The 12,500-nt window shown below is 39.9% G+C and overlaps 1 protein-coding gene across 1 annotated transcript in view; it reads right to left on the reverse strand.

Annotated features, from left to right (window-relative positions):
• The window catches only part of LOC124953464, a 24,376-nt gene extending 13,181 nt beyond the window's left edge, over positions 1–11,195 (reverse strand). The window contains 3 exon segments of the mRNA XM_047504883.1: positions 9,272–9,436; positions 9,834–9,978; positions 10,360–11,195. Coding sequence (XP_047360839.1) covers positions 9,272–9,436; positions 9,834–9,978; positions 10,360–10,394 — 345 coding nt within the window. The 5' untranslated portion in view covers positions 10,395–11,195.
• Between the last annotated feature and the right edge of the window lie 1,305 nt (positions 11,196–12,500).

Genomic DNA, 12,500 nt, shown 5'->3' on the forward strand with positions numbered 1-12,500 from the left:
GATTTATCATGTCGTTCATCATGTCGGATTTCTTTTATTCTATCTTTGCAACGTAAGAAATCTGTGATTCCACGTGGATTGGAAAGTGCGAAGAAAAAGAAAGAAAGAAAGAAAAAAGAAAAAAAGGGAGGGAGGGAGGAAGGAAGGAAGTAAGGAAGAGTCAGAGCGTGGTGCAATAAGGTGGACGAGAAAGAGAGAAAGTAAAAGGAGGAGAAGAAGGAAGGAGAAGTAAAAGAAAAAGAAACAGACGATTCGAGAGCAAAAAGGAGAGCAGAGCTCGGCGTGAGAGGGTCGCCGTAGATAAAAAGAAAAGAAAGAAAAAGGAAAACCATTCTAACTTCCTCTCTAAAATACGAACTTTGAGAAGAATTCCTTTCCCAATTACAATCTTTCCGAAAAAGACTATTTTCCTTTCGAATAGTTCGTTAGAAAAAAGATAAATAAATAAATAAATAAATAAATAAAAGAAAAAAAAAGGTAAAAAGCGTGCCAACGATAAGTTTCATATACCGCGTATTATATAAAAATAAAATCAAATTAAATTAGAGGAAAAAAATTATTTGCTTTTGGAAGGGCCCATAAGTCGATTAGACCGACCCTGACGACGACGACGACGACGACGACGACGACGACGACGACGACGACGAGTCGTCACCGTCATCATAGCCGTCACACCGTCGTCGTCGAGCCGACTCGGCAGCGATCGTGCGAGACCGTGGCCCGCCGTCACGGAGGGGTAAAGAGGTCTACAAATTCGAGAGAGCGCCTAGAGAGAAAGAGACGTACGAAAGGTAGGAGGGTAGAGAAACGCGAGCCGAAGTCTGAGCGGGCGGGACGAAACACACGTAAATATCCATATACATATACATATAATATATACATACATATATGTACAAGTGAGTACATATATATAAATGTACATTACGTGAGTATATACATATAGGAAAGATATGTATGCGTGTTGCGTGAGACGACGAGAGTAAAGAGCGGGAGAGAGGTGCCGAAGGAGTAGGAAGAGGTGAAGGAAGGACCTATGGTCGGGGGAAGGGAGGCAAGGGGAAGAGGAATGGTGAAGGGAAACGGCAGAGCTTGCGCGGACAAAGGGAATCTGCGCGGCGGTGGTGGTGGTGGTGGCGGTGGTGGCGGCGGCGGCGACGTAGCTCCAGTCGCGTACCAACTTACGTACGGTAACAACGCACATATACACCTACGTACAGATACATACATATATACACGATGGAACGGGTGCTAAGCATAAATACACGCGCGCACCAGAGAAAAAGGAGGCGGGGAAGAGAGGGAAAACAGGGGGGTAGAGAGAGAGAGAGAGAGAGAGAGAGAGAGAGAGAGAACGAGGCCGCGTATGGTGGCAGGCCAGCCAGACGGCGAAGGTTCGCGCACGCATGCACACGATGCGGTGCAGAAACCACGCCGCCGTGGGTACAGTCGACGAAAGAAGCACAAATTTAATCTCTCCTTCTCCCTCTCTCTTGCCCACCCCCCTCTCGCACTCAGTCTTTCCCTCTCACCCGTTTTACTCAATGTAGTTTGTTTCTCTTTCTCGAACGACGATCGGTAGAGGAGAAAGGGACGGAGAGAGCGAGAGAATGACGATGGGAGCGAGGGAGGGAGAGAGACTCGAAAGGAATAATACGGTCAGGAGAAAGAAGTTCGAACTACTCTCCTCCTCCCACCCCCACCTCACAACCGAGCCCACAACACAATATCCTCCTTTTCCTTCTCCTACTTCTACTCCACCGATCGTCTCTCTTTCTCTTTCTTCCTCTCATCGAAGCAAGAGAGTTTGCGTTCTCGGTCGTTCGCGCGACGAAAAGAATTATCGCTCTTACGTATACATATATCCAGTATTATACACGTACGTACGACGGTAGAGAGCCGGCAGTGATGATGGCGGCTGGCGAATTCAGCACAGCGTGGCCCGAACACCACGGAGGAGAGTACAGTCGAGTAAGGAAGCCATGAATTTGATTGGCTTCTTTGAGCCACGCGCGAACGACTAACATTTAATTCGATGAGAGAGAGAGAGAGAGAGAGAGAGAGAGAGAGAGAGAAAAGATATGGTTAGGAAAAAATGAGAAAAGAAAAATTATGAGAGGGGTCGCACGATGAAAGGGTACGTTACTTCATCGTACCCGTGAATCTCTACGATTTTCCCGCGAATTTTCAAACATTTAAATTCTCTTGTTTGTTTTTTCTTTCTTTCTTTTTACATAAAAACGAAGTATATATATATATATATATGTATAATGCGTGATTTCTTTTAATTTCATATCAGAAATGAATTGTTTTCGTAGAATTTTCGATATAAGAAGATTATGTTTTGAGATAGATCATCGCTTCGTATAAAATCTCTCCACGGAAGGAAACAACTATATACGCGGACGACTTTCTTTTCGTCTTCCTCCGCGTTGGCTCGCTCGAATTCTCGAGATCTCACCCTACAGACTTCGAAGTTTCTCTCGAAAAGAAAGGATACCGATCGTGAGTGAACAAGGTCATCGGAGAACGCCAATGCTTAGCGCGCTCTCTTTCCCGTGTAATCGATCGATGAATCTTACAAGATGGCGACAGAACGTCTTCGTCACAATTTTGAAACGAAATGAAATAAAATAGAAAAAAAAATTACACATATAAATAATTAAATAAACAGATAAAAAAAAGCATGAAGGTTACGTAAAATATCTCCACGATTTGCATGTAAAAATAAACATTTAGCCTATCTCTTCGAGATAAAAAAAAAAGAAGAAAGAAAAAGAACATTAATTGAAGAAAAAATACAAAACAAAGCGGAAAGAAATGAAAAAAAAAATTGTTCTGAGCGACGCTTAAATTGGAGGCCGAAGCAGAAAATCTTGGACGAAAGATCGAAAGGGGAGGGGGCGGAGGGGAAGGGGTGGTTAGGTAGGTACCAATCACGCTCGTGAGCATCGTTGCGTGCGAGCACGTCCTCTGCTCGACGGAGTCTCGCGCGCAAAAAAAAAAGACGAAAAAAAAAGGGGAAAGGCATGAGAAACAAAAAAAAAAACAAGAAGAAAAAAATAAAAATGACGAAACTCACGAGCCACCCACCGGGAGCAGGTTCTCCCTCCGCACATCCCACCTCCGCCACCGTCGTCAACGCGCCGCTCGCGCATCGAGTCACGTGCGCAAGCGCGTTACGTACTTACACGCATTTTCGTGAAACGAGAAACGAAATACGACGGGGGAGAGAGAGAGAGAGAGAGAGAGAGAGAGAGAGAGAGAGAGAGAGAAAGGGGGAGAAGAATTCGAAGAGAAAAAGAGAGACAGCCGATAGAGATAGATAGGACGCGAATATTCAATCATCCAGTTCAAACAGGTCGTGGGTATGGTATGGACGGGAGGAGGACAAAAAAAGCGCGGGTAGAGCTTTCAAAAAGCAAGCAAGCAAACTCATCGTTGACGACGGCCGGAAGAACGAAAGATGAGGAGGGGAGAGAACGATAAAAGAGGAGGAGGAGGAGGAGGAGGAAGAAGTGGAGGGAAAGGGCGAGGGCGTAGAGGGGAATGCACGGATCGGAACTATCTTTGAGTGTGTATTACACGAGAGGATTGAAGAGAGGGGGAGTGAGAGAGAGAGAGAGAGAGAGATGCGTAGAGATCGATGCGGAACGCATCTTCGATGAATTCGACGCTTACATATATAGGGTAGATAATGCACGAGAGACGCGAGACGACGGCCGGCAACTGACGCGAAATGTTCGAGAAAAGGGCGGGAAATTCAAACGTTCTCAAAGTTTAAATATCGACGACCTCGCCGAAAGGAAAAGAAAACAAGTGAACCGTAATGCAAGGTGTAGTAACTGATGGCCTCGATAAAAAACGACAAAAAAAAGGAAAAAAAAAAAAAGAAAGAAAAAAAAAAAGAAAGAAAAAGACCGTAATTATGACCGTAGTGTTTTCTGACAATATTACGTAACTTATCCTCGTAACATGTTCGATGTGTTATCGCTGTATTTCCTTAGACAATTTTTGTTGTTTCTTTTTTCTTTTCCCTTTATCTTTTTTTCTTTTATTTCAATGCAATTCAAAACGATAAGAAAGTCCATAGGTGTGGGGGTGGATATGACGTCGATAGAATGATCGTAGGAAGTACTTGTAGAAACTTATAATTAATATACATATTACATATGTATGTACATATTTCATAATTCCTCCCGCGAAAATTACTAACCGCCATTTCTTCCCTCAGTGCTTCTCAATTCGATAGGTTGACTCGATAAGGAACTAGAATGATTTGAGAATCGCTGGAATGCGGTGAACATAGCGGTAGTAGCCTTGATTACTGGACAATGGAACCTAACGAGAGGCAGGGTCGATCTTGTGTCTTTCATATGTATTGCTCTTATGCTTTAAGATAGAAAATATAATGGTTGGTACGTTATTACGATTCAGAATATCGTATCGTAAAAAAAAAAAACCAAAAAGAAAGAAAGAAAAAAAAATATTACTTCTTACATATTTCTCGCTAACGTCCGTTCGTCGATTTTCGCGAATCGGTCAAAATTTTTGTTTGAAGGCAAAGGAGAGACATCTGGATCGTTTCTCGCGAATCATCAAAGTTCTAACATTCGAACGCAATGATTCCCGTCTGAAGAAAAAAATTTATGGTCGCTTTTTGTACGTAGCTATATACACGTACGCATGCATGCAATATATTTAAACCGTTCGTTGTTAGGCAATTTAATTTTAAGGTGACGTAGATCATCAAAAATGGCAGCTCGGTGATATGTTCGATTATAAAACACCAACAATTTATTATTTATACTCGAAATAACGATCGAAATAACTAAATGAATTAGTTGAGGTTAAGGGAATGAATAATATGGAATGTTCGTTCGTAGAAGATTCAAGATGGCGGAATCGAATATACATTTGCATCGTTATTAACCTCTCAGCGAGTAGACATTTATTCCTTGGCTAACAACCCGATGTCGGTTCCCCTTTTTGTCGGCGATTTATATTTGGCTCGTATTCAAAACAGAGAGAGAGAGAGAGAGAGAGAGAGAGAGAGAGAGAGAGAGAGAGAGAGAGAGAGAGAGAGAGAGAGAGAAAGAGAAAGAGAGAGAGTGTAGTGCAAGTTCGTCGTCCGACATCGTATGATTCAAATAGCCAGGCAAACTTATCTCTTTCGTACGATGCCCAGGGGATCACCGATGAAGTGAGCAAAATATAATTTTGTATACGAGGAAAGTATAAACGACGAAAAAAGATGGCCAGCAGAGTGAGTTGGCATCGTAGCTTCTCGTGCTAATTCAAACGTCTCGAACATTCGCGCCATTTTTCGAACGTAGCAAATATGAACCTTCTTTGAATTTATTTCTAAATAGGACAATGTTTTCTATAAATAAAGTCTACAAATATTCGTCGTAAATATTGTATCGATCGTATTTATATATGAGATATCTCCTGTTATTGATTCATATAAAATTTATCAATAAGTTAAGTCATTATAGGTTAGTAAAAAAAAAAAAAAAAGAAAAAAAAAAAAAAAAAAAGTAAACAACTCGAAATAATTCGGATCAATAGATCTTACCAATAATACATTATTCCAATGGCATCATCGCAATAGAGTTTACGTATTATCTTTTACTAGCATAACAATTTATAATAAGAAATTGTTAAGTATATTCTAGATAGGTTAAAATTTCCAGTCATGCCGTTAAAAACGTACATATATAAATATACTAGAATTTTAAGTTTTAAGACAATTCGAATACATAATTTCGAGGACATAGTCGAATACATAAATTACGATAATACACGAATTAGGACAATACAAATACATAAATTACGATAATTCAAATATGTATTAATTTGATTATAAATCACCGTCAACTCGATTCAAGGTATCCTTCACATCATCACCAAAAATTATATTACAAACGGTAAATCTTTCGTTCGACGATCTCATGTATATTGTGCACACACAGAGACAGAGAGAGAGAAAGAGAGAGAGAGGGAGAGAGAGAGAGAGAGAGGGAGGGAGAGAGAGAAAGAGAGAGAGAGGGAGAGAGAGAGAGAGAGGGAGGGAGAGAGAGAGAGAGAGAAAGAGAGAGAGAACGGAAGAAAGAAAGAGAAGTGGAAGAAAAACAGAGTGGAGGGGGAGGAGGAAAGCCACGTGGCATCCTTAAGCCGGGAAGCGTTACGGACCTTTTCTCCGCGTGGTTCAAGTGTACTTGCGCGAATGAGAGAAAAAGAGATAGAGATAGAAAGAAAGAAAGACGGAGAGAGAGAGAGAGAGAGAGAGAGAGAGAAATAGAAAGAAAGAAAAAGAGACAGAGAGAGGTCGAGTCTCTTGGGCAAACATAAACAGAGAAAGAGAAAGCAGAAACACGGAAAGATAAAGGGAGCACGAGAGAGAGAGAGAGAGAGAGAGAGAGAGAAAGAGAGAGAGAGAGAGAGAAAGAGAGAGAGAGAGAGAGAGAAAATCAGAAAAAGAAAGAAAATAAAGAAAAAGAGAGGGAAAGGAAAAAGCTCGGAACGCCACGTTGCTTTCGTTTACGAGTTTTAAATAAATACATATCTAGAGTACGATTTGTTTGTAGGAAAAGAAAATGAGAAAGTGCGGTCGTTTCGCGTTCGGTCGGCAAGCCGAACGTCGTGTCGAACTTTTACATTACCTCGATAGTTAAACGTGGGAGAGGAAGAAGAAGTAGAAGAAGAAGAACAATCGAACGTCGCCCGGCACCTGTCCCCGTGCTTTTAACTACTCCTCGTCGTGCACAAGAGACCTAACCTCTCTGACCATCGCAAGAGAGAAAGAGTGAGAGAGAGAAAGATAGAGAGAACACGCATCACTCCTCTGGTTGTAACGCGCACACACACGCGACACACACAATTTACACAAACGTCGTTTATACATGACGAACGCGACGAACGAACGAACGAGCGAGCGAACGAGCGAACGGCGAACGAAACGAAAAAGAGTGATGTGTGCGAGTGAACGAGCGAACGCGCGCTCCTCTACCCACACCACTTACACACAAAGCAATGCGACACGCACGCGAGCGCGCGTTGCACCCTCGATTCGCGAAAGCTACGGAAAGAAAGGCTAACTCTGTTGTCCTCCTGTGTGTACGTGTATTTATATATGTATGACTATGTGTGTGTGTGTGTGTGATGTGTGTGTGCGCGCGCGCGCGCGCGTGCGTTATGCATACATGTGTGCGCGAGTAAAAGCGAGTGCGACAAAATTTTGTTTTTTTTTCTTTCTTTTTTTTTCTTTCTTTCTTTTTTTTTTTTTTTTTTTTCTTCAATTTTTACACCAACGCGTTAGAATGAAATCTAACGGCGACTACGACGACGACGACGACGACGACTGCGGCGACGGCGACGATACGACGGCGACGTTATTAATCGAAGAAAAAGCCGGCACTCGCGAGGGCGAGCGTTGCCACGGACATTTCGGAGGACGTGCGCGTCGTTATCTTCGGCCGGGAGAAAACGTTCCTTTCTTCGGCTATTTACGGAACGGTATAAAGTGCAAGGGAAACTCGCGCGAAAGAGAGAAAGAGAAATCTAGAGAGAGAGAGAGAAAGAGAACGCCGGCAAATTGTTTCAGTGGGTAATTCAGAGATCAACACTCTTACGTTGAAACCGAGTGGCGTCATCTTCGAGATAATCTTAACGAAATTCCTTTATACCGACCTTACCGACCGTCTTTTCCGTTCGGTCGGTAAAATATCGATAATATTCGCTTATGGTCAAACGGTGAAATTCCAGAGCAAATATTCCAAGATAATATTAAAAATGGTTTAGTACAAAGACGGAAAGGAAGGGTCTCTACTTTCTGAAGGATCTACCGAGAATAAGTGTCGATACTGTCGGTAATGATATTTCGTCAAAGTTACAAGTTTTCTCGTTCGTAGTATCTATGTACCGTGCTAATCTCTAAGTAGGAATGGTGCGAACGTTCTGCTCAACAACGTCATCGATTCCAGAGTTTTTTATCTTCGCGCCTCTCTCTTTTCTCTCTCTCTCTCTCTCTCTCTCTCTATCTATCTATTTATCTGTCTATCTCTTTCGAAGTTCTTATCTGATATTATATACATTGCGTTGACGTTTATATAGGCGACGTGACAAATTTTACGAAATATCGTAGAAACGATTGATAATCGAGATGTTGGTACCATTTTTATATAATTTGTATTTATTACTCTATCGTCGATGAACTCCGAAAAGAAAAAAAAAAAGAAAAAGAAACAAATATTTTATAAAATTCCCTATCATTTCTAAATATTCATTTATAGCATAGGAAGAAGGGAGAAACGAAACGAAACGAAACGAAACGAAACGAAACGAATGCTCGGAGTAGAGAGAGACAGAAAGAGAGAGACAGAGAGAGAGAGAGAGAGAGAGAGAGAGAAAGAAAGATAGTACGTCTTAAGCGGAAGGCGGTCGATGGGCGGACACTGGGTAGATAAATAGACGTTGGAGGAAGCAAAAGGGAAGAAGAAGAGGAGGGCAGCAGCCGAGGATCATCGTACACCGATAAAGGGACGCGGAACGCGCGCGCGCGCCCGCTTACTCTCAAGAGAGCATAAAGAAATAAAACGGAAAAGAAAGAAAGGAAAAAGGATGAAACGAGAGGAGGGAGAGAGAGAGAGAGAGAGAGTCGAGAGGTGGAACGAAAGGAGAGAAGAAAGAGATAAATTTTTGATTTATCATGCTGCAAAGTGTCGATCCATACGGTAAACGTGAAATCAAAATTACCGCGCTAGAATCTTGTATGTACGTAAGAAGAATCGAAGGTGGTGGGCGGGCGAGAGAAGGGGAATCCTACGGTGTCGCGAGGTATACACTCGTGAATCTCTCGAAGAGCCGATTAAAAAGGAAAAAAGAAAAATAGAACCACGTACATACATGCACGCGCGCGCGCGTTTGTAAAAACGAGATATAATCCTACGGTGTCGCGAGATGCACGCTCGTGAATTTCTCGTACAGACGATTAAAAAAAGGAAAAAAAAAAAAATGGAACAAAAAAAAAAAGAAGAAGAAGAATAAAGCGATAAGATAAAAATGCGAGAATTTTGGGATCCCCGTCATCGATACATTATCGTCGCTCTTCTTATCGTATTATACGACATTCGATTTTACTTTGTTATTTCGTTATATATACGCTCTTGTTTTGTTTTGTTTCTTTCTTTGTTTTTATTATTATTATTGTTATTATTGTTTCTTTTCATTTTTTCTTTTTTTTGTTTAATTATTTTTATTAACTCCAACTAACCTGAAGTTCTGCTTGAGAAACGTCGATCTCGCCCCTGTAGACGAACTCTATGATGAATTTGAGATCGTTGAAGCATACGTCCTGCGGCATGATGATCGTTGGATGTTTACATGGATTTGAGAGTAGGAGCTTCTGAAAGTAGGAACTGCAGGCCGATAGGACCACCTGTGCAAATAGAACGAGCCAAGGTATATAGAATCGAATTAAAAAGACCAGATATTGTAATAAAGATGTTATGAATAAGAATTAGATGCATATAAGGAATTAGATACGGTTGAGATTTGAAAAAAAAGAAAATCAATCAGTATTTCTTTCTATATATATATATATATATATATATATATATATATATATATATATATATAATAATGTAATGTTATATCTATCCTTTAATTAGAAACGTGACAAATAAAAGAAAGGAAAAAAAAAGATTTCTGAGAGAGAAAAAAATCAACGTTCATCCCTTTCTCTCTCTCTCTCTCTCTCTCTATCTCTCTCTCTCTATCTCTATTCCTCTCTTTTTCTCTGTCTCTCTCCGATTCTCTCATTCACTCACACTTACCTTGTGTGCCTTCAACGAAGCTTCGTTACATGCCAGGGTGACGTCTACGAAGGCCTCGTTTTGCAGGAGTTGATGGAAAACGGATGTCATGTTGGACTGGTAGTTGTTCCAACGTAGGCAGTAGTGCTGCCCAGCCATGCCGCCGCTGTAACATACAGAGAGAAGATATATCAAAGACTGGATATCGAACCGTGATCTATATACATAGCCTATGTATGTATGTGTTTGTGTGTGCATGTATATATATATATATATACACATATATCACTTTTATTTTCTTTTTCATTTACCCGCGGAATTTGAACGTGTTAAAGAGGATTGCAATGGAATGGTTAAAAGAAAAAAAAAAAAAAAAAAACGCGTCTCTCTTTCTCTCTCTAAAAATTATAGTCGATGATCACTGGCCTTTCCAATATTCAAATTGGGTTGAAAGAGAAAGAAAGAGAGAATCGTTTGTAACTATACGTTAAAAAGGAGAGAGAGAAAGAGAGAGATGATCGATCCATACTCAGTGTCTTTCTCGTACCTGTAGTGTACGCCCCAATAACGATCTGTCTCCATGAATATATTCCTTCTCTTTCTTTCTTTCTTTATTTCTTTCTTTCTCTCTCTCTCTCTCTCTCTCTCTCTTTCTCTCTCTCTCCTCTTTCTTTCTGTCTTTCCTCTTCTTCTTTATCTTCTTCTTCCTCCTCCTCCTCCTCCAATACCCTTCTGTCTTCTTCGTCCTCTTTTATTTTTTATTATTTTTTTTTTTCCTTTCTTTTTCTTTTTCTCTTTTTTTCTTTTTTCTTTCAAGAAATACAAAGTATGCCAGAGAAAAACGTTGATAAGAAATGTTCTTCCGAAGTGATACAGAGAATAGAGAATAGAGAGGACAGAGAGAACAGAAAGAGAGATAGAGAGAAGAATATAAAATAACTAAAAGTATTCTCTCGGGTCTCCTTTTGTAAAAATGACAGGCAGAGTGCGAGAGAGAAAGACAGAGAGAGAGAGAGAGAAAGGGGAGAGAGGGAGAGAGAGAGAGAGAGAGTCGCGATCGACGATCCGGTGAGCGCGAAAATAACGAGTCGAAGAGAGGAAGAGTTCGGGCGTTGGTCTGTCGTTCCCCACGACATTCACCTGTTCTGTTGGACCGTGTGCTTTATCTACCTCTATCTATCTGACTCTTTATACGGGCCATTCCGACCGTTATCTGTCCGTAGGAACACGGACTTTTATCAGTTGCTTAGACGTGCGCCGATAACGTCGAAACTTTAAGCTCTTCTCTTTCTCTCTTTTTCTCTCCTCCTGTGGTTTCTCTATCTTTCTCCTTCTTTATTTCATCTTTTTACTTCTACTTCAACTTCTTCTTTCTACTTGCTTTATTATTAATTTTCATTTTATTTATTTAGCGTATTTTGTAAAAGTTCGATAATTATTTTCTTCTTCTTCTTCTTCTTTTTTTTCTTTTCTTTTTTTCTTTTTTTAGTAATGTCTCTTTTTTTATATTAATCAGTAGTTTCTTTCAATGACGTTTGTTATTAATGAATAGTTGTGACGTTTTAAGAATACGAGATATTATTTGTTATTTCTTAAGTTTTCTTTTACTCGTAGAGAATTATTGTTCATTTTGTTTCTGTAAACAATATTTCCTCCCCACCTTTTCAATTGAAAATTTATTTTTATGAATTTACACGAATTAAACCTACATTGTATATATACATATTGTATTATTATTATTATTACTATTGTCATCATCATCATCATCATCATTATTATTATTATGCTAATGATATAATAATTATTAGCTCTACGTTTAGTTTTCTCATAAGAAATTCCGAGAGACCTTAGGTACACCTGCCTTGTCTACTACTTATTGCTTTCGTTTGCAGGTAGTATACACATTGGCAAAGTGCACCTGGTGCTTCTCGTTTTCCCGTACCGTACCTGTCTTTTAGTTGAAGAAAAAGAAAGAGAGAGAGAGAGAGAGAGAGAGAGAGAGGGAGAGAATTTCAAGGCAAGCGTCTAAGGCTCACCCTTTTTTCCTAGTCGATCGACCCTTAGAAAATATTCTACCCTCTACCTATTTCTTTCCTTCCTGCTGTACTTCTTTCTTTCTTTACTTTTTTTTCTTTCTTTCTATCTTTCGTTTTTATAGTTCGCTATCTTTTCCCCCCCGATATTCGTAGCCTTCGACTTGTTTTTCAGTCGCTCTTGCGTACAACGAAATCATGTGGATAATCAACGATAATGATTAAGATCATTTCAAGAAATATATAGCTATTGATCTGCAACGAAAAGATTCGATTTTCTTACCGATTGTAATATTAACCGATCGATCGAACGATCGATTCAATCCAATTCGATTCGATCGGCAAAAAATTCACTTCATTTTTTTCATCTTATAATAATTTATTTCTTTTCTTTTTTCTCTTTTTTTTTTTGTTTTATTTTCATTTGCCATAATTCATATTAAAAGATTTAACGTGTCGAATAATAAATATATAATATTAGACTTTTTTAAATTTGTGTTTATGAATGTGTTACGAATCGATAGATAAAGCGAAAAATAAATGACTTAAAAGAAGGAAGAACGAAATCGATCGATGAAGGGAGAAAGAGAGAGGGAGAAAGAGCGCGTGGAAATTTCGTATGTAGGTACATAGATGATACGTGTGTGATGGTCGA

Source organism: Vespa velutina, chromosome 12, assembly GCF_912470025.1.
Source record: "Vespa velutina chromosome 12, iVesVel2.1, whole genome shotgun sequence".
NCBI classification, from domain to species: domain Eukaryota; kingdom Metazoa; phylum Arthropoda; class Insecta; order Hymenoptera; family Vespidae; genus Vespa; species Vespa velutina.